This window comes from Laetiporus sulphureus (genome assembly GCF_001632365.1).
Source record: "Laetiporus sulphureus 93-53 unplaced genomic scaffold LAESUscaffold_1, whole genome shotgun sequence".
NCBI classification, from domain to species: domain Eukaryota; kingdom Fungi; phylum Basidiomycota; class Agaricomycetes; order Polyporales; family Laetiporaceae; genus Laetiporus; species Laetiporus sulphureus.
In genome coordinates, this window is record NW_024468510.1 from 2,172,785 (window position 1) to 2,198,023 (window position 25,239).

General features: G+C 52.4%; 8 protein-coding genes across 8 annotated transcripts; 2 read left to right on the plus strand and 6 right to left on the minus strand.

Annotated features, from left to right (window-relative positions):
* Positions 1 to 279: 279 nt before the first annotated feature.
* LAESUDRAFT_754274 (uncharacterized protein) lies at positions 280 to 1,900 on the minus strand (the record flags this gene model as incomplete). Its single annotated transcript, XM_040911866.1, has 4 exons — positions 280 to 827; positions 885 to 1,623; positions 1,678 to 1,784; positions 1,843 to 1,900. The coding sequence occupies 4 exons, from the start codon at positions 1,898 to 1,900 to the stop codon at positions 280 to 282; spliced, it is 1,452 nt and encodes a 483-aa protein (XP_040770799.1).
* A 2,238-nt stretch (positions 1,901 to 4,138) lies between these two features.
* LAESUDRAFT_38718 (uncharacterized protein) lies at positions 4,139 to 5,152 on the minus strand. The gene is made up of 2 exons (XM_040902276.1): positions 5,043 to 5,152; positions 4,139 to 4,978 (listed from the first exon to the last, which is right to left on the minus strand). The coding sequence occupies exon 2, from the start codon at positions 4,948 to 4,950 to the stop codon at positions 4,435 to 4,437; it is 516 nt and encodes a 171-aa protein (XP_040770800.1). The 5' UTR covers positions 4,951 to 4,978; positions 5,043 to 5,152; the 3' UTR covers positions 4,139 to 4,434.
* Positions 5,153 to 8,050: 2,898 nt separating this feature from the next.
* LAESUDRAFT_623407 (uncharacterized protein) lies at positions 8,051 to 8,263 on the plus strand (the record flags this gene model as incomplete). The annotated part of the gene is made up of 2 exons (XM_040903304.1): positions 8,051 to 8,138; positions 8,193 to 8,263. Coding segments are annotated over 2 exons (159 nt in total), but the record flags the coding sequence as incomplete, so codon positions are not given.
* A 1,598-nt stretch (positions 8,264 to 9,861) lies between these two features.
* On the minus strand, positions 9,862 to 13,081 carry LAESUDRAFT_746581 (WD40 repeat-like protein). Its single transcript, XM_040911421.1, has 6 exons — positions 12,657 to 13,081; positions 11,761 to 12,595; positions 11,666 to 11,707; positions 11,560 to 11,616; positions 11,430 to 11,511; positions 9,862 to 11,372 (listed from the first exon to the last, which is right to left on the minus strand). Exons 1-6 carry the CDS (start codon positions 12,971 to 12,973, stop codon positions 10,207 to 10,209), a joined length of 2,499 nt encoding a protein of 832 aa, XP_040770802.1. The 5' UTR covers positions 12,974 to 13,081; the 3' UTR covers positions 9,862 to 10,206.
* A 625-nt stretch (positions 13,082 to 13,706) lies between these two features.
* On the minus strand, positions 13,707 to 15,920 carry LAESUDRAFT_669759 (glycoside hydrolase family 79 protein). The gene is made up of 7 exons (XM_040905412.1): positions 15,519 to 15,920; positions 15,355 to 15,463; positions 15,132 to 15,269; positions 14,835 to 15,072; positions 14,618 to 14,770; positions 14,408 to 14,558; positions 13,707 to 14,342 (listed from the first exon to the last, which is right to left on the minus strand). The coding sequence occupies exons 1-7, from the start codon at positions 15,822 to 15,824 to the stop codon at positions 13,857 to 13,859; spliced, it is 1,581 nt and encodes a 526-aa protein (XP_040770803.1). The 5' UTR covers positions 15,825 to 15,920; the 3' UTR covers positions 13,707 to 13,856.
* Positions 15,921 to 16,935: 1,015 nt separating this feature from the next.
* On the minus strand, positions 16,936 to 18,032 carry LAESUDRAFT_710309 (uncharacterized protein; the record flags this gene model as incomplete). The annotated part of the gene is made up of 4 exons (XM_040906756.1): positions 16,936 to 17,078; positions 17,190 to 17,262; positions 17,425 to 17,665; positions 17,899 to 18,032. The coding sequence occupies 4 exons, from the start codon at positions 18,030 to 18,032 to the stop codon at positions 16,936 to 16,938; spliced, it is 591 nt and encodes a 196-aa protein (XP_040770804.1).
* A 2,499-nt stretch (positions 18,033 to 20,531) lies between these two features.
* LAESUDRAFT_639464 (UROD/MetE-like protein) lies at positions 20,532 to 22,387 on the minus strand (the record flags this gene model as incomplete). Its single annotated transcript, XM_040903543.1, has 12 exons — positions 20,532 to 20,658; positions 20,716 to 20,813; positions 20,883 to 20,984; positions 21,050 to 21,130; positions 21,195 to 21,382; positions 21,449 to 21,517; positions 21,572 to 21,668; positions 21,721 to 21,792; positions 21,857 to 21,919; positions 21,970 to 21,989; positions 22,051 to 22,109; positions 22,170 to 22,387. 12 exons carry the CDS (start codon positions 22,385 to 22,387, stop codon positions 20,532 to 20,534), a joined length of 1,194 nt encoding a protein of 397 aa, XP_040770805.1.
* A 987-nt stretch (positions 22,388 to 23,374) lies between these two features.
* LAESUDRAFT_38855 (SET domain-containing protein) lies at positions 23,375 to 25,040 on the plus strand. Its single transcript, XM_040902282.1, has 3 exons — positions 23,375 to 23,439; positions 23,512 to 23,525; positions 23,576 to 25,040. Exon 3 carries the CDS (start codon positions 23,613 to 23,615, stop codon positions 24,792 to 24,794), a length of 1,182 nt encoding a protein of 393 aa, XP_040770806.1. The 5' UTR covers positions 23,375 to 23,439; positions 23,512 to 23,525; positions 23,576 to 23,612; the 3' UTR covers positions 24,795 to 25,040.
* The last annotated feature ends 199 nt before the right edge of the window (positions 25,041 to 25,239 follow it).

A 25,239-nucleotide genomic window follows, 5' to 3' on the forward strand; every position in this document is an offset into this window, starting at 1 on the left:
ACGGTTGTGCGAGAATAGACGATGGGAATCATGGGCACGTAAGCGACATCATGGCATGCCGGACATGAGCAGCAGTACAAACGAATCAGAGTCCACGCGGATAGAGTTCATTGGGAGTGGAGAGGGTCGAGACAGTCACGCTCGCAGCTGATCACAGTTGACGAGACAGCTCTGGTATATTACGCCGCGATTTGCAAAATCGTACAGTTCATGATCCTAACAAGAGCACCCGGGCGATGAATGGAGAGCCAGAAGCTCGTGCACGGCGCTCACGAGGTACTAGGCCTCCCTGGACAATGTCGGTGCGTAGTCTGCAAATGCCGGGCGGAGCGCAGTGGAGATCGGCGGGGGCACGCACGGGCAGCCCGGAATAACGCAGGCGCTGTTCTGCGCGCGGACGCGGTCGCGCTCGCTTCCATACCTCGGAACCGGCGACGAGTTTGAGCGCAGCCGGCACCTGTCGTCGCGCAGGCTTGACTCGGGCAGGCCGAGTAACGGTTCGGACGTCTCGTGCTTCACCTGTGACGCTGATACGCGCGCCGAGTACACGTATTCCGGCCGCTCGTACTCCTCTGGATCCGAGAACGACGACGCAGAGCGGCCGTACTCGCGCGCCAGGTAGGCCGGATGAGTATATGGGTATGGCGGCTGATACGCTGACTCTGGCGAGCGTGACCGCGATGAGGAGCGGGGCGGCGATGGAGACGGAGGAAGCAGCCGCGCGACGGCGTCACGGCGCCGTCCGTTGAGGTGGTTGCGATAGTGGCGGCGCATATTGGAATTAACGTTGAACCTTCGGTGGCATCCGGGGTACCGGCATTCGAATGCTGAAAATAATGGCGTGGTCAGCCATAAGCATGACTCATTCAGGCGGAAATGCATACGCTTTGCTCCCGTGTGGGTATTGACATGAATGTTTAGGCTGCTCGGTCGGTTGAAGCGCTTGTTGCAATGAGGGCAGCAATGTCTCTTCTCGTCCGAGCCGGCGCTCGTTTCAGGCTGCGGCTGTGTAAGCCGTTGCAAGCTCTGTGCGCTTCCTGGGGTGGTGGGCGAGGAAAGATACTGGTTTGCCGAAAAGTTCGGAGGGAACGTATGCGGCGCCTCGTGCTCGTCCGCGCGAACGAAATGTGGTGCGAACGACTCTGACGGAGACAGCATCGGAGAGGCGAGCGGGAGCTGCACCCGGAAGGTGTGTCGCCACTTTGTGATGGCGTCGACCGCAGAGCCGTCGGAGGCATTGTGGTGATAAGCGTAGCCACCGGCGCCGGGGATGCGCAGCGGCTTGGAAGCGCCGTGGCTTGAGGCCACGTTCTCGAGGTTAGCAGTCAGCGGATTAGGGCGGAGGACATCAAATGAGTAAGGGGCTGCTACCTGCAGAGATGTGGCGTTGTTGTGGGAAGCTGCCATGGCGGCGACATCGCGGGATGCACGGGCGTCAGGGTTGCAGCAGGACTCGGTGCAGCGACCGTTGGTTCGGGCGTCATTCGCGAGCGCAACGGGCGGCGGCGTGGCGTGAGCGTTCATTGAGACGCGTCGAGACGAGTCATGATACTCGGCATGGACTGGACTTGGGGCTCTGACGGATCCGACTCGAGCGGGCACAATTATTCTCGTGGAGGTATGCTGTGCGTAATAGTATATTAGCGAACGTCGAAATAGAGAAGAAAGCCGGCCTACCGGATAGCTCGCAGCGGGCTCAGCGGCATACGGAGAAATAGGACTGGCTTTCGAGGAGGATTGCGAATACCTGCGCGACATTGAAGCCGGCGGGGGAAGGAGGTGCTCTGATCGATGTGTTTGTTCAACGACGATAGACGGGAAGGATGAGAAAATGTGGCTCACCGGGGAATAATTCATTGATGCTGGGGAGCTTGACGTTGGGAGAGCGGGGAGAGGACATGGGTGGGACGAGGGTGTGTGGTGGCGCGGCGAAGGGTGGGGGAGGGGTAGATAACAGGAAAGGAGGATGGTTGCCAGGACGGGATACTTATATAGAGGAGCTGTGGCACAGCAGGAATGGTGCCAAATCGAGATTTACAGATCAGCAGGCTATAAGCGGAAGTTGGAAGTAGATGCAGGATTGGCGCCGATGCCGTGAGCGGAACGCCCGTGGACCGAGGAGATGAAAGATGAAAACCCTAGCCCACCTCGTGTCGCCGCCCGCTGTGGTCCCGCTCGTCCCTCTTGCTCCGGCGCCACATCCGGTCTTCCCCGTGGAAGCGGGCAGACCGCCGACCACGGACTCCCACCGTCCTAGTACGCCGTGCACCGCGGGGCGAGTGCGTAAGTGCGAATGCGCGCGGCGGCTGCTATAAATCACGCGCGCGTGTGGTGAAGGGCACGATGACAGCATCCCAGGCGGAGGATCACGAACACGCCCCCGTGCCAGCTTGGTATCGACGCTGATTTGCACCGTGCAATCCCCCTTTTGATCCATCCGTGCACGCCCGCGCCACGCTGATCCTCCATGCGACGCTTCGCCTGCCTCGTCCATCGATGATTGCCTAGCCGGCCGCATACGCGCGAGTTGTGGCACATCATCGCGCATCTGGGCATCATACGCGCGGGAACAACTGCTCCTATACCGAGAAGCCCTCTCGCAGGATTGTCGTGATCGGCGTTTTCCCAGTCGCCCATCCGAGGACACCGGCCCCGGTTCCTATTCGTGCGTCCCAGACTATCCCAAAATGGATATACTAGGCATCCCAGAATGGAAGGGAGATCTAACTCGCAGAAAATCTCTGGCCCAGTTCCTAGATAGCCGATAATATTCTCCCTCTAGCCCGGGCTTGCAATCGAAGGCACGCCTGCGTGTATATGGCAGCTCAGCATGCATGGCCCCGAGGCACACGTAGGAGTTTGTGCGACGTTCGCAACTCCTGTTCGCCGTCACGTCGCTCCCATCCCGGGAGGTTAGAGACCCGCGGCACCCTGTCCTCTGCCGAAACCTTACCACCACGGCTTAGTGCCGCCCGATACCACGGCGTACGTACGCGGCTCTGCCTCGCTGCAGCCTTCTGCACTGGATCCAGTTATCGCGCTGATCAGCGTGGAGCCCCGGGAATCCTCACCATCCCAGGAAGGGGCAACAATACCCGCGCGACGCGTGCCCATAGCATAGTATGTAACGTGCGCAGACGTCGGGCCATGTCATCTTCCATTTTTCATAATCGTCCACATATGAGCACACTGGAGGAGGAAGCATGCCCGCACCTCGAGTTGATGCTGATTTGGCGGGATACAGATATCCAGATATCCAGAGATGAAAAAGCAAGGAAGCCTGCCCAGAGCTGACAGATGATATCCGGATCCCAAGAGCACACAATAAGACACCGGCGGGCGCAACCTGCACGTTGCCGCCGCCCGTCGCGAATAAGAGCAAGACGTCAACCTCAACTGATCAGCTGGCTGCACGCCGCATGCCTGCAGCGAAGACGATGAAACGAAGCCGCAAATCCCTCCAACCGCGGTGCACCACGTGACTCCGGCAATCGCAAGAGAGCCGCGGACGCCGCGCCACTGCCGGATCTCGATCCATTGTCTTAACCCACATATTCACCCACACACCCACAGCCTCGCTCTCCTTCGCCCACCGCAACTCGCGCCTTTGAGCCCGCTGATTTTTCCTGCTTACAACAAGCTGGATCTTCTTTCGAGATATTGAGTCGCCGATAGAGAGCGCTCGCTGAGTGAGGCTGGAGACATAGGAAGCCGAAGGCGTGGCAACGCACGGGGAACTTGGCTCTCGCGGAACCAATGCGGAAGCATTCCTCCTCAGTTCCAAGCATTTCGTGTGTAGAGCGCTCTGTTATCGATCCTTGTTACAGCATTGCTTTCGCACTCGTGCTTGCATAGGGATGGTGACCCAATATCTTGGAACGACAATGCGCGGTGACTTACCTCGAAACGGATGCCCATGGCGATCGTGACGGAACGGGTCGTCCAGACGAGCATCACCCACTGTGATATGCCTGCGCAGGCAATCTTCGTTTCTCGAGCCGACACATCGCTTCAGCACTGCTCGCTATACAGCATGGAGGCTGCGCCCGCTTCTCTCGCCGTTCTCGTTCGCTATGCATAGGCTGTACAGAGATGAATAATAGATTCTCTCAGCATCAATCACGAACAGAAGGGCGAGCGATTCTGCTCTGTTATGAAGACCGAATTCATCATCTCCATCGCATCTATTGCTGCGGAGCGCAACAGCTCATCACATCTTCTTCAATAACACCCGTGCATCTCGGACCCAACGCGGGCGCCGCCCCAGGCCGACTGCACGACCAAGACCGAAGTAGCACGGGCGGCTCGCCCCTCCGACATCGTCCCGAATAACGTCGCGTACGCCTGTGATCGTCTCCAGCCATCACAGCGACACCGTGCTCGCCTCTGTTCACGCACCCGTTGCGCCGCGCCTTCTATTCGCGCGCGGAGGCGTCATATGACTGACGTCAACTGCAGACGCGGTTGCGCGCACGGAGACCCCCTCGTGCAGCTGCCAACAGACCACATGTTCGTCCAGGTCCCGGGCGCTTTAACGGCGCTTGTTCCCACCGCTATCCTTGCGTCGTGTTTTCGACGTAGCCCAGCCGATCTCCGTAGCACGGGCGTCGTCGAGATACATTTCGATGGCGCTCTTGGCGTCATCATCCGTGCATCTAGGGCATCAGCGGAGAACCTCTGCGAAATCCCTGGTTCGCGGGCGGGGTTGCACCGTAAATATACAGGCGCCCGGCAGCTTGACACGTTCCTTCCAGACGAGACGATGCCTTTAAATATTAGTTCCTGCAGGATCAACGGATTATCAAGCATATTGATTAATGGGCGGCATTGACCCATGACCTGTACTCCTGCACCGGTGCACTTGCCGAGGGAATCGCACTTTTGAGTAGCCGAGAGACAGCCTGGGTTCAGTCTCTGCGATGGCGTTGCCGGCACACACGGTGCTGACATTATACTGCGTACTCGTCGACGAGCGTGTCTACGGAATATAAACATTCGCCTTTGGGTCAATATATGGGGAAATACATCGCATAAGGACATACGAACGAAAAGACGGGCATCGCTGGGCAATTGCGAAAGACACCGGACTGGACAGCGTTTCGCAAGTTCAAGAAAGCCCGCAGCAGCTCGTCAACCCGGTATTCTCATGGTCCAGGTCATCGACTTCTACCGATGCACTTCATGATGAGGCGCGGTCTCATCACAAACCCAAGTTTGTTCCACGTACCTCAACAGCCGGCAGGAGCATGATCCATAATGTGCTCAACAGCATGTGTCATTGCAGCTACGAGAAGGCCGACCTCCATTTTCGTGGAGACTGTCTAAAACCATTAGGATGATTGTTGTTCATCATGGATCCCATGTCAGCATCAGCCGCGCCAGACTTGTGGCGAGATATTTCAGTCACCATGGAGCCAACTTCGCGGACCTTCCAGGAATCTGTAGGACAGGAGACAATGCCTATTGTCAGGCTGGACTGCAGATCATTGTCGAGATATCTCGCTATATGCTCGAGGTCGATCCGCTTGTCCGCATAATAATAAACCAAAAATGGATGGTGGGCTGCGGGGTCACGTTCGCGGTCGGACCAAAGTCGGTGTGGGGTAAAGCTTACAGCTGAGCCATAGTTACCACTTTCTAGCCTCCGGAGCATCGATGTCTCCTGAATTTGAACGGCGTATCGCTCGCCGACCGCTGACCGTCGAAGTGCACGGTATGGATCGACAACCGATGCAAGAATCCTAGTATTGTGGCCGAAATGACCGACGCTGCATTGCCATCATGCGCTCACCGCCGCCTTCTGCATGGAATGCAAGATCGGACCATCAGGAGCGTTACCGGTGTATGCGGAGGTCCGTGTTGGACACGAGCCTCAACCTCCCAGACACCAACAGCAGGCTGCAGTATGGTGTCAGACGCGTCGTGGACCGGCAGCTGGTACTCCATGACAAAAAAAAGGAGCACGTCGCGCCTAGCAGCAAGCCACAGATCGTCCCCACTGATGGAAGGGGCTGACAGAGCGCTGCAGACGGCGTCAATCTGCCTCGGGGTTCGGGCCACGAACTTGACGTATTCAAAGAACACTCGTTGAGCTATACCTCCTCGGGCGGTGGGCATCAGGCTGATCAAATGCCGGGAGGAAAGCTGAGGCGAGGTGGTCGGCGGAAGTGCGAGCTAACTCGACGAGGGGCGTCCGGCGCTGACTAGAGTTGGACGTTTGAACTCCGCTCGAATTCTGACAGACGCCGACGGATCGTGCCGCACAGATTGCAGAGATCGATCATAATAGGCGTGACCGTGACGCCAATCCCCGTAAACAGCTCCCATCATCTCGATCGCGAGGTGCAGTGCGAATGCGAGACCGCCTGAGACCGTCTGTGAAGCCGTGACTGTGTGTGGTCGACTCGCCAATCTTGCGCTATTTCAAAAAATCCTGTGGCGATCAGGCGCAGTCGACTCAATTGCGACTGGACGACAAATACGGAATTCAACTCATTCAACTGTCGAACCGACTCAAGTTCACCGATCGCGAACCTCGGATTGCTTCCTGCCGCATGTCCAGCACGGGCCATGCCATGGCGTCTGACACATTCTAGGTCTGTCTCTCAGGCTCTGACGTGCGCTCACCAGTCTCCCTGGTACCTAACCCTCTGCGCACTCGTTATCTTCCGGCGTCTGTTGCCCAGTATAGTCCACTGAACCCTCCAACCTAACGGATCCCACCTGCCACATTTCAAAGCACACCATGTGTTCTCCGACAACAGCCTCCCAGTATCACACATGGGCTCCGATTGAACCCCATGGGAGAGCGCCCATGCGCCTACTTCTCTCATGATGCTCATCGCGAGACTTCACCGCCCAGCTACGGCTAATATTTTGTCTGCCAACTCATCTGCATCTATCCCATCGAAGATGATCCTCAAACGCCCGCAGCGAGTTCAGTCGCACAGCATCGCAGGAATACTCGGAAATTGGTACCATCCGGGTAAGAATGCCCCGAACGAAGAACAACCAATGCCGCCCACTGTCTCAGCAGACAAAGACGCGTCCACTTGACGACAAGGACAGAGAGGTTTAGTGCTGCCAACGATTCAGCTGGAATAGGTAATTCTATGCACGACGTTTCGTATCGAGCGTATCGTCCACCAGCTCATCGTGATGTAACAAGCTATTGGCCTTGTTCCTCTCAGCCTTTTTGGTACGGGTCTTTCCTTCTGTGCGCTCTCGGGCTTCTTCAATGTAGCTTCGTTGAGCGCTGTGCGCGGAGAGACCCGGTCCGACTTCGACTTCCATGTTGAAGATGTGATACACATCGTGATGCAAAGATGCTGCTCATGGCAATGCAGCAGATGAGATATTTAGTCATGGTGTCCCGAGCGCTATTAGTCTCTACTGCCCCTTGGCAATCACACTTTGACTGCCTGGGTGGATAGTGCCTCTCTCAAGCATGCAGAGTCCTCACAAAGCAAGCCACGTTACTCTCCCTCGCATTCATGAGGTTCTGCCTGGTACGTGGAGCTCAGTAAGGCCGTACTGGGAACGAACTAAGTCTTGTACTGTGTAGAACACTTCGCTGCACCCCGACACAGTGAAGAAAAGGTGAACGCCACACTGTTTACTCAGGTGAGACTTCATCTTGCTGCGCAGTTACCCCTATTTGCTAAGTCGCGAATGACTACCTTGGTCCGAGCAGGTGGATGAGACCGGTCCTCTTGCCGCTGTCAATTGTCAACACGCAACTTCCCCGTACTCCGCACGCCGCGTTGCGGAAGTCAGTGAGGATCCGTCCATTCAGCGACGTTATCTTCACTCGCCTCCTCTCGTCGGTGACAACCGTTCTCACCATTCCGCCATGTCTGCCGTAGACCAAGCAGGACGATCATCGCACGGAATCATAGCCGCACTAGACCTTCCCGCCATCCCCTTCAGACATGTCCGTCCTGCGGCGTCTACAGCGACCGGGGTACCCTACCCTCTGAGCTCGCTCATTACGTGGTCGCCATACCAAAGGTCTGCTCCACGGCCTCGAGGCCGTGGGCGTGAGGACGACAAGAAGCACCAATGCCCGTACTGCCCGAAGCGATTCAACCGGCCCAGCAGTCTCGCTACCCACATCAACATACATACGGGTGCTCGACGTGCGTCTATCCACTTGATATGTTCGAAACGTCTAAAATGAATTGTTTGATCAGCGTACGAATGCCCCAAATGCGGCCGGTTGTTCAGTGTCAACTCCAACATGCGTCGTCACTACCGTAACCACGAGGCGGATGTGATTCCCGGATTCCTCCCGTCTCCGTACTTCCTGGGAGGCCACCCCTATTCTTACTTACCTTACGCTCCCTCATCATCGACCACGCCTCCTCAATCACCCGAATCGGGACTTTCTTCCTCCCGCATTGATAGTGACCACGACGAGCCCTTGTGGGCACCCTCCTACGGTCGAGGCTTCAGGGCCTTCCGCAAGGGCTTCTCTGCGCCGTCGTCTTTGAGTCCTCCACTGCGCTCTGAGGATGACACGGGCTCCATTAGATATAATCGCTTCATGAACTATCGCACGACCTCATTTGTCGGCCCAGCGTCGGTCTGACGGCCCGTCGCATATTTGACCCCTTAAACTTCCCGGCAGGTATGGACGTGCCAGATTTCGCACCACTTTGCTCGGCGTGTAATGTGGCAGGTCCTTACCGTAGATTGATATGTAGCTGAACCGTTATTATGTCGGAAACTAAATGTTATTGCCTCCTGTACGACGCTCATTGCTGTTGCCTTGTATCTACGTTGTACGCGCTTGCTTGCACATGAATCACATGTATGCCGCTGTGGATCTCCTGGACAAATAATGTAACACAATCATTTCGACGCGTCGTATCGAACATCCCCATTACTGTAGGGACGATGATAGTGGTGAACAGTTCATCCGCACCTTTGAAACGATGCCGTAACAAACCGCGCTCGAGTTGTTTCATAAGATATCACATCTCAAACTGATCGATTCTTGTGCATACAAGATATCGACATCGGGAGGAGCTCCTTTCGATGACGATGAGAGCTCACACCTGATAGGTGTTGATGCATGTCACAGGTCTTCTGATGCTTCATGCGGGTATCCCACGGACATCGCATGCACATCTCGTCTGCTCATAGATGATCACGAATTCTTTGTTCCTTCAATTGAACCTTCGCTTAAAGCGACTCACAGCAGCACATTGTCCGCGGATGGGACAAACGAGACGAAAGTACGGAGACGTGCGTGCAGTCAACGAAATTTCAGAGCACCATACTAGACTCACTGAGTGTTGAGTAGAGTAACCGTGCGGAAATTGACGCTCCGACTGAGAGGACTCTGAATCAAAGATTCGAGACAAAGATACACAAAGAACATCGCCAGATGATCACCACATCATCACCGCGGGGGATCTAAAGAGGTGAAAACCATGCTTCGCTGACCAAATCTACAGCAAGATTTACCCAGGAATTCATGTGCGTGAATTGTGGCCCCAAGTCACGGTAATTCTTTGCCGCCCATTACCATACTTATGCGCCTACAATCAATTACGGTTCCATTGCTCCGTCTGGCAACCCCCTGACGGCAGTCTAGTGTATATAACGACGAGGGTTGTCAACGGGTGAAATTGTGCTTCCTCGTGCAATTGCCAATGAGCAGCGTATTCTGAGCGATTACGATATGAGCGGGACCGCAGATGCTGCATTTGTTGATTGACTCGAGTCTCACCTGTTCTGCACAGCCCTCCGCACAAATGCTGTCTCCGGCCGCTCGTGTCTTGTGCATGAATCACGGGAAGCACGGCGGTGATTCAAATATCGAAGCTGAAGATGAAGGAATAACCCCGTCTCTCACACCCAATATAATGATTCTTTCGCTTTCGGGTTGGTGCTTCCGTAAGTGTAGTTCATAGTAGACGAGTTCGCAACGCTGTTTCAGTAACACATGTAATCACCAGATGCAGTGCCTTTCCCGACTCTACTCTCCCCGGAATCCTAAAACTTCTAAAATATGCCGGGTATCTGATAAAGACTATATAGGCCTTTTCATCCCACCCTGTACCCATGCGATAACATTGGAACCGAAGCATCCAAACACGAATTGATTAGAGGCGTGAAGAGCAATGAAACCGAAGTAACAATCAACCGACGCCGGAATATCGTTCTCTCTACTCTCCTCGAGATGCCCAACCATGCACCTTACACATTCCATAGGCGAAGTGTACCGTCGTCAGACGCAGATACTATTTGCTGGCCGTTGGGCGCGAACTGCAGGAGACTGACTTTGTCTGTGTGGCCAGTGAGGGTGCTCACTTCGGCTCCCGTCTCCGCATTCCATACTTTGATGGTGTTGTCCGCGAGACTCGCGCAGATACGTTTGCCGTCGTGTGAGAAAGCCGCCATATTGATGAGCGAACCATCGGCACCTATCGACAGCAGGGACTCTCCGGTGTACGAATCGGACGCTTCGACCGTCCCGTCGCTTGCAGCACTAAGCACCTTCTTTAAATCTAGGGAGAATGCCACTGCCCACACAGATCCATCGTGTTTGTGCAGTGCGACGAGCTCATCTGCTGATTGAGCATACCAGATGCGTGCCGTCCCATCGTCCGAACCCGACACGATACGTCGACTATCAGGCGAAAACGCCATCGAGTAGATGATGCCCTCGTGCCCCTCGTATACAGATATCTGTTGACCATTTGTCGCATCCCAGACGCGCGCGCTGTAATCAGCGCCAGCGGAGACGACGCGCGTGCTATCCGGAGAGAAGGCAACGAGCATGACGATGCCGCTATGGTCGTCCGAGATGGAGCGTTGAGCGCCTGTCGAAGCATCCCAGAGGCGCATTGTGAAGTCGACAGACCCAGTGGCGATGGTCTTATTGTCTGGTGACCAGGAAACGGAGTAGACGAATCCTTGATGACCGCGGAGCATTATAACAAGCGCGCCATCTGCAATTCCCCACACAATAGCCGTCCCGTCCCGGGAGCCGGAGACGACCTGGGTGCTGTCAGGCGAAAATGCAAGGCTGCAGACTGCATCCATGTGCTGTTCGCACGTGTGCAAACGACGTCCACTTTGTGCATCCCAGATGGTTACAATAGCATTCTCGGATCCAGTGGCAATATAACGGCCGTTTGGAGAATATGCCAAGGCACAAATGCCGCCCGTGTGCTCATCCAAGGTCCTGGAATCGCCAAATCCTCCGACTTTCCATTCGACTTTATCGTCCGACTTGTGGACATCATCCTCACCCTTGGACGTATCGTATTTTGCAGGATCATGGGAGGTCACAGCAATAGCTTGATCATTTGTGCCGTCGGCTTCATTGAACGAAAAATCTTCAAGAGAGAGTATTCCAACTAGAGGTAACTTGGACTAAGTGGTGAATTCGTGTACATTGTGGATTGAAGACTCACGACCATCCTCGTTAACCTCGATGAGCGGACGAACAATCTCAAGAAACTCCGGAATATTGTTGGGTATCTCTGTGTTGTGTTGCTTGTATTCTCATATTAGTGGACGTTCGTCGCTGATCAATGAGCTTACCTGGCATAACCGCAATATATCCTGGTCATGAGCAATTGCCATGTTTGCCTCGGAATACTTCGTAATCTCAGTCCAGAGAGACTGAACACGTCGTGTAGTTACTCACTTTAAGAATATAGTCCAGCAAGAACTCCACTGGGTCATATGCCTGTATGAAACGTTCAGCTCAGAGATAATTGCGACGATAATCATACAACAGACCTTCTCAAAGACCGGGAAATGTTCTATTTCAACGTCCTCGTCCGTAACGTCATCACCATTGCGAGCACTGGCAGAGCCTTCATTGTGATCATCATCAGGTCCTGGAGGCAAGTCTGGATCGCCGGCAGCGGCTTTCAGCACCCTCGGCCAGAATCCTAGGCGATACTTCACTTTATAGTAATTCACGAAGACACATTGATCACGTTTGGGCTCGACAACATGACTGGCGCTGCGGTCACCGTCATCATTATTCTGATCGTCGTTATCATCTTCAGAGTCGTGCGTAGCTTCCTGTTGCTGATTTCGCTTGTTGTTTTTCATGGGCCGTTTTCCCTGCTGTTTCTCTGACTGCTTCTGAGGGCGCTGCTTTCCCGACTGCTTCTGGTGTTTTTGCCCTCCTGACTGCGCTTCAGTTTGCTGCTTTCCTGATTTCGGGGATTTAGGATCTCCAGTATTAAATCTGGAGCTGGGCCCGACTTTCTGCTCAGGCGCAGTGCTCACGGTCATCGAGCTAGTTAGTGAAAAGGCAGCTTTGCCTATCGAGGCAGCCTGCGCATCGAAGGCCACCTTAGCCGAGCGTCCATGATGCACAAAGGCTGCTATAGCCCATTCGGTAGTTTTGATGACGCCGGTCACCAACATGATGGCCTCCTTCTGAACAGCAACGTCGTTGTCATCTTGAGCGAATAAGACCCATTTAGCGAGATTGCGGCTCATATAGTTTGCCAGCCGTCGGCTCGGAAGCATGACGTTTCGGTGAGCTCCTTCTTTCAAGACCAGAAGCGCTCCTTGTTCGTCGATGCACTCGAATTCAAAGCTTGCACCCGCTCCTTGCCTGGTGTTGTACACTTGTTGAGCGACAAAACACTTTATGTCGAAGAATGAAGAAGACTTACACACTGAGTGAGCCAGATGCTCCGAGATGCTTCACCGTCTTGCTGCATACCGGACCCGGTCCAATGTGGCGTTCATTGTTATTCCCGTAGTCGGTTTTGCGTTTGAACGGCTCATAGCCTTTATATACTCCGTACTTTGTTTGGACCGCATCATCCGCAGGAGCAAGAACATTGAAGAGGCGAAAGAGCGCTCCATCCGCGAGGAAGCCGACGTCTCCGACGCGAACTTCGCCGTGCTTCGTGGGCTCGGGGTCCCACAAAGGATAACCGTGTCCAACACGGAAAAGTGCCTTTGAATAGACGTCGCACGCGCTCATGACGACCGGGAGGAAGAGAAAGAACGGATTATCGGTGCAGATTGCAGCATGATAGACGCAGATCGATAGAAGGCTGTACCGTAAACGCGCGCTTACATACTATGTATGGATTTCCACGCTTCATGAATTGCAAGTATGAAGGGCGTCTGCGGGCATCGGAGAACTTGAAGCTTGAAGAGCAAGTCAACACGTAGATTGCGATCGAGACGTCGACCACTGGGCCGCTGCCACTTCAAGAAACCGACAGGGTTGCAGCTTTCGAGTCATAGATCAAATTCCAGAACTGATTGGTTGACATAAGGCCAGCCCTGAAGCTGGGCTGGGCCTGGCACACGCGGCCACTACCCTTTGCACACTATATTGTCCAATGGTTGGTGACCTACTAGTATACCGTTTTGATTGAACTGAAATGCATCTCCAGTGGTGTAATGAAAGCAAGGATGCGATACTGTTAACAAACTTAGATGCAACTCCAGGCTGCTTGGCTACCTTTAACATTGCGCATTAAACTTATGATGAAGCACGCGCATTTAATGCGTGACATGCACTACTATAAATCATGCGACAAAGACGCAGTTACACGTTTAGGCACTCTCATACAGGTTCATGCGCCAACATGCACCTGAGTTCTCAAATATAAAGGTCCTCACTCCTCGCCCAACTCATCGTAACTTGAAGTGACGACGTCTTGTTTCTCTGATAGTTCAATGGTGCAATCATACCCGTGACCATGCACGACGACCAGAACCATCTATTCCTTCCTGGATATCCTATGTAACTTCCCCGTCTCAACCCATCGTAAAACGGTCCGAACACCCGTGCGATCACTTTAACCTTTCGGGCTGCAAAAAATGAATTTTGACGTTACACATCAGAATCTGAGCTAGAAGGTGAGCAAAATTGCCTCTGTCGCTCGCAAATCAAGCCCTTCCTCTACATTGATGTCCTCCAGCACAAGTTGTCCTGTCGGGCTAATGTCACTGCTCTCTTCATAGCTCTGTCCCGCCCAGGTGAGGTTCGACGTGTCGTCCGCGTAATTAATGACGAGCCGTCTTGCCGAGGCTGACGAAACTACGCCGAACGCGAAGTCAAGATCGATGTGTACAACGGGGCGCGTGCCCGTGCTGTTTGTCGTCCATGCATTCAGGTTCACGAACACCGCTCGCGCGAGCGTTCCACTTTCGTAGACCGCGTATCCGGTCGTATCGTTCTCCGGGACATCTAGCTCAACGATGCTGGCTGCACCGCTGTTTCCCACGAGAGTGTCGACTACCAAACCTCCATAGTAAGGAGGCTGAATGTGTGGAGGCTCTGGCGGGTCGAGAATCGATCCGTCGATGGTTGAATAATTGAGCGTGATCGGCTGTAGCTAATTGAGATAGAAGTAGGGTGAACTAGTTAGTGCTTGCATCAGGCGATAACAAGGCTACGCACGAAGTTATACTTGTAACCGATGCCCTCATGGAAGTAGAGCTCTGATATGCCAAACGTTGAGGAGAACAGCGTGTGATCGATCATCCAGAGTGCTGCGCCTGCCGTGTTGCTGACTCCTGGTGCACCGTGGCACGCTACACTATTCGTCTCGCTATAGATGGTCGATAAATCTGAGCGCGATTCCTCTTTCCGTTCAAATGCGACACTCACCCTAGAATATAGTTCAGGCCTTTCGCATACGTTGCCGCGATATCCGCGTCGAAAATTGTGAGGTTCCCTCTAATAGAAGTTTTGTTCATAAAAGATGTCAATCCTTCATTGCCTCCGTCGCAGAAAGCCGCAGAATACTGATGTTGAGAAATTCTGTGCAAACAATACATTGGAATCATGAGTGGCACGATTCTCGTGTCATGCACCGTAGACTTACGTCGAGATGGTCTCTCCAGGTGTACTCTCTAGGATCCCCAGGGAGAATATCTCTCTTGGAGTGAATCCCTGTCCTGAAAATGCGGCGCCTTGAAGTGTCACAGGCCCGAATCGTGTCGAGATTCCTGCAGCTTGGATCACTGGTAGAGCCACGGATTCCCAATCGAAGACATAATCCTGAACAGTCCAGTAACCAGACGGACGGAGGCCATTGCTACCGTACAAGTCCGCTTCGTTGCCTGCGTCATCGGAGGAACAAGGTCAACGTAAAATATGGTTGGATGATGACCTTACTCACCGACTTCAATCCGCTCCAAGATGACTCCCGATTCGATCACAGATGGTGAGCTGAACGCTGCCACTATTGCTTTGGCCATATTCCGTGCATTCGTGATGTTGTTAAAGCCGAGATTCACACCCCAGATCATGCGTGTGCCTGGACCGAGGAATCACGAGCGAGGACGTGGACGAATCTCAGCAATCAGATGCGCTAGCAAGTTTACACTGGGTCATTTGCTTACCTGCGGGAAGCCAACGAGAGAGCGTGTAATATTCACTACCCACAGTGATCATGGTCGCCTCTGGATACGGAGTGATTGAGTTGGACGGAGGAAATTCGTCTTTATTGATCTTCAACAGTGAATGCTTAGAGCAGGATAGGACATCCCTCGCAAAAAAAACACACCGTCACAGTTGGGGACCAGACAGTGTGGTCCTCTGAGTCGGCGCCGACTCTGAACTTGGGAGGCTGCCCGGTAAGATTCGCATAGTTCATCATCGCGTTGTAGGTGAACTCATTGCGCGAATCGATTCCACTCCAGTCCGGCCAGTTATCCTGCTCGATAGAGAACGACAAGAGTGTGGATGACAGGGGCTGAGACTTTGAAGGCGCGACGACCGTAACTGTTACATTGACCGTCGTTACGTTTGCCGCGGAGGCCAAGCCAAGCAAGACCGCCAGTGACACTGCGATGCGAGCATTGGGAAACATGGATGGTGCTCAGGAGGCCTGGCGGGCGGAGTCAATGCACACTCTTCGCTTACGATGCATATATATCCCTCGAGGATGGTCGTTCTAGCAGGGAGGTGCACCGCGAGCCTCCGCCACATCGCATCGCGAGAGGAATCTCGAGGGTATTCTTAGCGCTTACATGTCATCATCGCCCTCGTGATCGCACGTCTACTTTCCTGAAGCTTGTTCGATTGCCCGAATTCCCAGCGAGCGGTCCGGCATGGGACCGTGCTGTAAAAAGATAGCGATTAGAAGGTGAAAGGGTTCGCATAATCGGTCAATAGAATTTCTAATCTGCGCGCATGATCAATCAGTTGACCAAGCCGTGCACGAGGCACTCGCCATTTCGGTGAAGTCTACCCGCTGCTCTAGTATAGTTTCAGCGACTCAGCGATTGAGTATTGAGTATGCGAAAGGAGATGGCCAATCGGTTTAGCAATTGTGAAGTGCAGGCTGTCGACGGCCGTCAGAATCTTGAAGCGCACGGCAAAGACTGACGTCGACAAAACCTCGGCGATTTCTCAAAGCATTGCATACATGTTCGCTGCAGCATGATACCCTCCTACCGGCTAACGTAGCACATTGTAGGTCTTGCTATACGTGTGCCCTGTTCGTGGCAGACGAGATCGAATAACCCTGTTCTTTCAAGGACAGGGTTGTCTATCCTAGGTAGGGAGCAATATCTCTCCTTTTTTCGGGGAGGTGAGAAAGAAATCTATACGTACACGAGTGGTTCGCCAGGCAGATCACAACCCGATAGCTGCGTAGCTGCAGACACATGGGCCCTGCAGCTACAAAAAGTTCAATTCAAACTCAAAGACCTGTTCCGCTGGCTGTTCAGACAAACGACAGCGTCACCTTGATAGATTGGCCTCCGTATCAAACATTTTCCAGGTTTTTTTCGGTTAGTTTAATCGCACACGTCTTTGGCTGACCGTGCCAAGGCAGAACTTAGATACTCGACCAGACGGCCTTAATCACTTCGACAATAGCACAGAGTTTGCGGACCTGATCATTCTCCGTTGACAGTTTACCCTCCGCGAGGGCGCAAAGCGACATTGAAGGCTTATGAAATTCCCGGAATGGCAAGTCATTCATGCTCAGAAATATGCCTCATCATTGAAATAGGAAAGCCGTCGCACTGATGCAGTGTTCTCCCTTCTAACGCCTGTCTTCCCCATTTGCAAGCCTCCTTTTCCGCTTGATGATCACGCTGGATGAACTCTTCTCTGACTGACATACGGCGCATCAATATCAATGATGAACTGCAAGAGGCATTGCAAGATCAATCAGCATCAAGTGACCTTGGAAGCCTTCGTCGACACTAGTCCTAGAACGACGAACCTGCTTCTTGTGAGTCAATGGCGGAGCTTGAAGGGGCCCGCTCGCTCGTTGTCATATTCCTACTGCAGATGTACTGTATCATCAACGCTGTCTCTGCAAACGTTAGACAGATACACAATAAACATCAACTGGACTCTCCCGAAGACGTTTGACGGCGATGCAGTCGTCGTGAAGAAGCGACTTGATATACCGTAACCTGCTCAGATTATAAATCGTCCAAGCGCTTCATACATACCTTAATATTGCCTTGGAATAGGTAGAGCCCGCCAGTTGTATTCGCAGAGTTCCGCCCCCTTCGCTCATGACTGATTCTATGCCCTTCTATGCCTTTACATCCAAAGCCAAAGAAAAGAATGCGTGCGAAGTACTCCTCTGCAATGCCGCTCAGGACAACAATACTAGTTTGGTGCTGACAACCCACCATCGCTCTCGTACACGGGTCGTGAACAGACAAACGGCCCATGATGATGATGAGACTGCATTCAGAAGGACACATTGTGATCTTGGTACTTCCATACTCCTGGATCAGCTACTCGGGACCCTCTGAACAAACCGTGCGAGCACGTATGAAACATACTTCCGGGGTTGTTGATTTCGTTAGAGCCTTACATTGGTTGAGACGGGAAGGATTTGCGCACTTTAGCTTAGACCAACGAAATTAGAAGAGAGTCTGTCGTCGTTCAACTATCGAACTCGCATTTTGTCCTACCTGGCAAATGTAAGAGGGCACCGTTCGCGGTAGTTTGAAAGCGCAGACGTGTGACGAAGAATATTTGAGGTTGAGAAGAGTCGTGTATCGACAGTTGATGCCGGATAGAAATCCGTCCGCACATCATGGGCCATTTCGACGACACCACAAGTAATGCGTTAGTACAGTCATTCACCAATCATCATGAAATTCTGGTGACAACCTTCTGAAATGTGCTTCATGCCCAGCGAGTTAATACAGCAGCGGCTTGCTTTTGGGTTATTTAAACGACATCAGCCCCAACACGATCGACCTGCTTTGCGGAAGCCAGTAGGGCGGTTCAAATGAACCTGCGCATACGGGTATCATATGCTAACGGCCAATTGCCAGCGTCAGCAAGAATGCCTCCGCGTCCGCATATAATGCCAGAAGAGTACGTAGTAAGTACCAGGTGGAGTCTGCTGGAAAAGCTTCGTAGCGATACGATTGTAGCCTCTTTCAATGAAATGATCCCCTCGCGGAAATATGCGTCATCTACCTGTTTCAATGAAGGGAATACATCGTATATGCTTTGTGATAGCCTCGACATAGGTGGAATCCGACGGTCATGTCCGCCGGTCTACCTTCCAATATGGCACTGTGTACGCAATCAGTCCAAGACTTCAAGTCAGGCAATTCCTCATGGTCATTACCGTGTTCTTCTGTTACCTTGATCATTGTGACAGAGGACTGCAGAGTGGAACAGACACATAGGGCATCATGCGTCATAGAGATCCTTGAACTCCTCGTGACTCGTGATACGCTTGCATCATATCCGCGAAGCACTTTTTAAACAGCAACAGTCAGCACGATGCCTGCTAACGTATATCCACAAGGACCGACCGTCATCCTTGTACACAGATTTTGAGTCGGCGTGTGGCCCATGACGAAGACAAAATCACTCGGGAGAACACATAGTGATCTTGATATTCCTGTGTTCCTGTACTTCCCTCCTCAGTGTTGCCTTCGTTGCCTGTGTAGGTGGCTACATGGACATACCTCCGACTCTGTGAGTCTCTCGAAGGCTTCGAATTGATCGAGATAGAATGGCTTGGTGCGCTTGAGCTTCGAACTAACGACGAGACCGTAGAAGACTCGTGAACCATCGCAGCATCAGGCCAGCATGCAGTCTTACCTCCAAAAGATACGTGGCAGACCGCTGAGGCTGTGCGTCTTGAATGCTGCAATGTCTATAACATAGTCCTATGTCGCGACAGGTTGACGAAAATCCAGCATGGAGCGGGGCGATCTGATACGTACCTTAAACCATTCTGAAGGTACTATGCGCAGGAAGATAGAGTGTCAGTGCTCGAGTTGTAGTGTGCGCTAAAGGCTGACCTATAAGGACATGTTTCATGTCCTGCACGTTATCGAATATTCCATCAAAAGATCATATGCCTTGATCATACAATTATGATCAGACGCCTTGCAGCTTGCCAGAATTCGCACTCCCTGCCGAAATTTCCTCATCAGTGATTGCCTCGATATCCAAGGCTCCTTGCATTTAAATGATGTCCCGGATACCTTTCTCCTCCACGATGAGCAGCTCTTCCTGGGTACATCTTCCTATACCAATATCCTTTTGCTTCTGTAGAAGAATAGTCGGTCGCTTGAGCGAGCCAATGTGCTCAGCGCAGAAAGGCGGTTTCAGATGGGAATGCATGCAGCACGTCGAAGAAATGCTCCTCTGGGTAGCAGGGACAGGGGGCTACGTCGAAAACGCCCTATCGTTATCGGCAGTCTTCGTGACATGGGGGAATTCGTCTCATCTCCGTCCCGGTGACCACCATGACATGAATGACAGTCTGAGCTCCAAATAAGCTATAAATGAAAATTATGATCACCACGAGAACAGGATGCTGTTCGCGCCCGAATAGTACCAATCAGTCAGCATTAGAACGCTTCCAGGAACGACTTCATATCGAATGAGTAGAGAGGAGTACTCGGCATGCATGCAAATCGACGCTTTGTCTGCATACAACCGTCCACTGCTCCCGCGCAGTCTGGCGAACTTCCAAGACCGCAGGCGTTCTAACTTGTTCAGTAAACAACAGAACGATTATCACAACGGATGCAATCGCATGACTCCGAATTTTGCGTCGGGTGCTGATAATATGGGCACCATAGATGTTGCCCAGCAAAGTTAGAAAGGGAGGCTACGATGTGAGAAAGAATGGATATAATGAGCAACCAACGCAAGCAGTAGCCCGCTAGTATTGATACGTGGCCCTAGATCGGAGAGTCCTAACACATATAAATATGTCATCATGTGCAATGTTCAGTATACATAAAATCTCACTGGAAAAGTCTATTTTGAGCGCTGTTAATTGATGACTCGCGACTCAGTCCGTTAGCGCACGGCGCGATCGACGGATCCATACGTGGGTTTACATTACATATTCTGGCAAGGATACGATGGAAAACAGACGACCACCTTACGGTCGGCATCTCGACGTCACTGAGCGCTTGCTTTATCGGTGTGAATATGGCACGAAATCTACAGATATCGCAGAGTCATCTCGTCACGACCGATCTATCCTTGAAGACGTGTTCGCAGGAGGTGTTGCCCAAGATACATACAACACGAGACATATTTCATAGGATGAAGTCCGCACCTACGCATCCGACCAAATGACCTTTGCCGTGTCAACAATCAATCGCAGCTTTCGGATCATATCCTCCTCCGTTACCGGGTTACCCAGCTCATGCGAGGCAAAGCCGCATTGAGGGCTGATACAGATCCTGACACGACACACATTGCCATGAGAGCGGATCATCACTCAAGAAAGATGAACGCACTGGTTCAGCGCTTCTTCTTTCGGACGCTTCTCCTCTCCGCCTGAGATAATTTCCGCCGCCTGATGGACGCGCAGAATCAACTCTTCCTTGTCTTCCATCTTCGTGTAGACACAGCAGTCAAGATCTGTGTGAATGGATCCAACGCAACGAGATCTGTCTCAGCTCACCTTTGGGAACTTGCTGGAAATGAGCCCGAGAACGACCGACTTGTTCCGGGGGAGCCAGCGGAGAGGCTCAAACGTACCGGCCCGCTCCGTTTCATACTCTAACTGCAGTTTTCAGCAATTAGCGCCGCTCCCCGTGTCTCGAGACGAGGTTGAGGACAAATCCGTACGTAGTAGGTATCGCAAGGGATCTCCTGGAAGAGCTTGATCGCGATACGGTCGTACCCGCCCTGGCTGAAATGATGTCCGTCCTGCGAACAGAGCACATCTACGTGAAATCTTCCCATCTGGCATGCGGCTGACTGGGACACGCACCTTAAAATTACCCCGGCAGAGGTGTATGCCAACGGTCATGTCCGCAGGCTTTTCCTCTAGAATATCTCGATACACTCGGCAGTACAGGTTGAACAGAGCCTCAGGATCGATGTCATGCTCTTTCATGCCCTTGAGCATGTTCATGTCACAAAAGTAAGCGAGGAGCGGGTCATCAAACTGTATGTTTCCTGCCAAAGGTGGCCACACCAGTAGAACCTCAGCGCCAACTCGAAACGTATGTATACAATACGTACTACACCCTATGGCATAGAGGTCTTTGAGCTCCTCGCGATATGCCTCTATGATATCGGCGAAGTATTCCTCTATAGATCTCATAGATTCATCTTGCTACATATTGCCAACTCCGCATAACTCACCATCATTTGCATAGACATCCTTGGGATAGGCATATGGTCCGTGGCGAAGATGGTACCATCCCGGAGCGCAGATGGTCAATTTGATATGGCCATACTCCTGTTTGGAAAGCTGGGATCATCTCGCTTCCCTATATCGATAATGTGCGTACCTCCTGTGCCGTGAGCCGCTTGAGGTTCTCAAATTGTCCGACATAGAAGGGTTTCGTGCGCTTGATCTTAGACTGAAAGATAACAAATATTTATAGTCGACTGCAACGTATAAAATTGACGTTGCAGACGATGTACCTCGCATATATAGGTCGCACCTCCTTTGAGAGCTTTGAACCCGTCAATGTCGGGCACGTATTCCTATGCATGCTGTGAAAATTGGACCGCCGAGCATTCGAGATGCATCTTACCATGAACCATTCGTCAGGAACTTGCATAGCATAGTCAGTTCGTATGGACGCTTAGTCATCGGATGAGCGATGCAGACGGACCTACTGGTATGTACTTCATTCCTTCCAGGTTGTCGAATACGCCATCGAAGAACATGTGCCTGTGATGCGTGCCGCAGATCGTCATGCTGTGATAACTCGCGCAGAAGATAACAACCTACCTCCGGAATTCACCATCAGTCATGGCCTTGATTCCGACCTGTCTCTGCATCTGAAGGATCCCGCTGATCGCTTCGTCCTCAACCTCTCTCAGCTGCTCCTGAGTGCATTTCCCTTCCTCGAATGCCTCTCGTTTCCTCAGGAGAGCAGTGGGTCGCTTGAGCGAGCCAATCTGCTCCGCACGGAATGGTGGACGAAGTCGAGGGCTGTCAATAGCCATCTCAGTTCAGGCGATTTTCGAAAAAGCAGATAGAGAGCACGGAGAACAAGGGTGCTATTGTGGACGCGCTTAAAAACAGAGATGATGCAGCACGCTATGTCATCATAGGGCACACGGCGGCCTTGAGAACCTGCTGACTAGCCATACGATACGAGGATGATAGCTCTGCCATTGATGACAAGCATAGCGTCAGCTAAGCAAGGGAGGAAATGGACCAGGATAGAATAAAAGTTGCGAATTCAGAAAGGAGGCAAGAGAAGGAACGAGGCTGAACCCACTTGAAAACTGTTCACGCGCATGCTCGCAGCGAGCCAGACTGAGCGCCGGACGTCGCATCCATCACCAGCTGATCGCTCTTGCACATTCCATCCTAATTCCATAGAACGTGTCCAGGAACCATGTGTGATCCGAAATGAATCCCTATATGCCGTTGCGGAGGCGCGTTTTGGGATCGGATGGTCAACGCATGATGGGTGCATGCCTCAAGTCGTCAGAAGCTCACCGTTCGTATTCTATATTCCGCACTTTCGTGAGTAGTGTTGCATTTGATTCATCTCAATGTCGAGTGATAATGAATTATTCGACTTTGGCCGTCTGCACGGCATGCCGGTCTGAGCTACCATCATGAGACAAATTGATCACTACTACGATTCCTTGTGCATGAAAGAGGTCGTAATTCGCCTACCTTTACACCGTGTCGAGGATATATGCGCGCGTCGAGGGTTATACAAGATGCCTACGGTGTGATCTGTGCATTGGCCAAGTATTCGTCACTGGAGACGTCCGTATGGGGTGTATGTTTCATCGGAGTTCCATCTCAGCGCCGCCTGTTGTCAAAGTCGAGCAATATTTGACACGGTCATTAACTTGATCGCCACAAATTGTTTCCTCGTGGACTTTAACGCTTTACATCTCCTGTTCTCAAGTATTTTGGTGGACTACTTGCAAAAGGCGCTGTTCGACTTTTCTCTCTGTGGGAGCGTACATCGCAAATGGCAACGTGATTCCGATGGCGATCTGCTCTGAAGAAGCTAACGCTCGTCTAGAGCCGCGTACGTCAGATCGTTTCGCACAATGCCTCATCCTATGCCTCTCTCTTATTTTCACCTACATTGTCTTGAAAGCTTTTGTGAACTTGGTCAGTGCTTCTTCCATCTCAGACACCTTTCGTGATTGAAAGGGGCCCAGTCAGAACCTGCAACGATTGCTCATTCACAGAAACATAATGCCGGATCAGATGAGCGCCGAAGGTAGCAAGCCACGGTTCAGTCCAAGGGCGCAGATTCTCCAGCAATTCCCTCGCGTCGTGTCCGCAAACCCGCGTCTCCCCGGGATGCCTTGTTTTCTGTACCTCGCAGACAGCGCGGAGGGTGCCGAAATGGTCGTCATTGACTACCTGAAGAATATCAAGCCAGCCATCAAAGTCATCTCTGCTTGTATGGAGCGCCCTCTTCCCTACAACGCGTCTGAGCGTTGCTTCCGCATATGCCCCATCGAGGGAAAGGGCCTTGGAATGATAGCTACAAGGGACATCCGTGCCGGCGAGCTCATCTTCGCGGAGAGGCCGACGTATGTTTCAAACAGTGACCTCTACACTCGAAGCTACGACTCCCCCTATGCGGATGCGACATACTACAGCGATGCTCTTGCCGGGCTCTCCGAGCATTCGCGCCAGTCCCTCCTGTCCCTTTACGATGCATATGATCGAGAGAGGATGGAGATCGTGCCTGGAATCGTGGGGAGCAATGTCTTCCAGATCAGCGTGCCTACTGAAGAGGATTACGACGACACTTATTCGGGTGTTTTCCTCACCCTTTCGCGCTCTAACCACGACTGCACACCAAATACGAATTACCACTTCTCCCGCTCGGCGTTCTGCGGCCAGTTTTTCGCTGCGGTGGATATCGCGGCCGGCGATGAGATTTCGGTGATCTATACCGACGAACTGACGACTTGCGATAAGCGTCGGGCTCACCTGCGAAACCAATACGGCTTCACTTGCGTTTGCCGAGTGTGTTCTCTGCCCGAGCACCCATTGTATCACAGCGACGCAAGGCGCGTCAGCATCCACACGTTCCTCAAAGCTTGCAAGAGGTCCCGTGGCGACCCTCCTAACATCACCCTTGACAAACTGCAGCTCTTGTTGATGTTCACCCGGGCAGAGCGATTGCCGATACGCTACGCGCAAGTGCTGTACATGAGCGCGGAAATTCTCCTAGCACATGGCAATGCGGAGCTCGCTTTTGATTGGGTCAAAGAAAGCAGGAGGGCATTCTGTCTCACCATAGGGGAGGATTCATGGATGATTGAGAAGGTTGACGATCTGGGACGGCAGGTGGAAGAGAAGCTGAGACGCATGGGGATTGAGCGCAGTTGGGAAGGTCCGATCACAGGCGGATCCTCATAGAATTCGCTGCAGTTCCATGCCTCTGTCGACTGTTTCCAGCTTTCAACATTCTGTCTTATCGCAAGAGACGTAATTTCGTCGTCAACGTCCGATGCATGTTACTTCGCTGAATCGACTGTTTCCATATTGTCGTCTCACCCCCATTGGACATCGGTCCTCCACGGCTTCGCTGGGGCTCGATGTGGACTATTATACGATGACGTCCCAAAATAGCGTGGATGTGGAACAGTACAAGGTGTATCGCACGCACGCAGCTTCGTCTTCATCGAATACCCTGGCCCGCAGCATTCCGTTGATGTTCTTACGGCATCGAAGTATCGTCACGATTGCCAGTGCATTATTAAATATACAGAAGCAGTACGAAGTGAGCTTTCTTATCCGAAGAGCATAAGTTAGATGTAAATATGAACCCGTGGATACTAGCTGCCTCTCGATCCTTCTATGA

Coding starts and splice junctions, on each gene's coding strand:
- LAESUDRAFT_746581 (XM_040911421.1), bottom strand. CDS start 12,973: ATGAGCGCGTGCGACGTCTATTCAAAGGCACTTTTCCGTGTTGGACAC. Junction 12,596..12,656: donor GCATCTGGCTCACTCAGTGT/GTAAGTCTTCTT, acceptor GTACAACACCAG/GCAAGGAGCGGGTGCAAGCT. Junction 11,512..11,559: donor ATATATTGCGGTTATGCCAG/GTAAGCTCATTG, acceptor TGAGAATACAAG/CAACACAACACAGAGATACC.
- LAESUDRAFT_38855 (XM_040902282.1), top strand. CDS start 23,613: ATGCCGGATCAGATGAGCGCCGAAGGTAGCAAGCCACGGTTCAGTCCA.
- LAESUDRAFT_38718 (XM_040902276.1), bottom strand. CDS start 4,950: ATGTCAGCACCGTGTGTGCCGGCAACGCCATCGCAGAGACTGAACCCA.
- LAESUDRAFT_669759 (XM_040905412.1), bottom strand. CDS start 15,824: ATGTTTCCCAATGCTCGCATCGCAGTGTCACTGGCGGTCTTGCTTGGC. Junction 15,270..15,354: donor CTCTCGTTGGCTTCCCGCAG/GTAAGCAAATGA, acceptor TCCTCGGTCCAG/GCACACGCATGATCTGGGGT. Junction 14,343..14,407: donor TCGGTTACAAGTATAACTTC/GTGCGTAGCCTT, acceptor TATCTCAATTAG/CTACAGCCGATCACGCTCAA.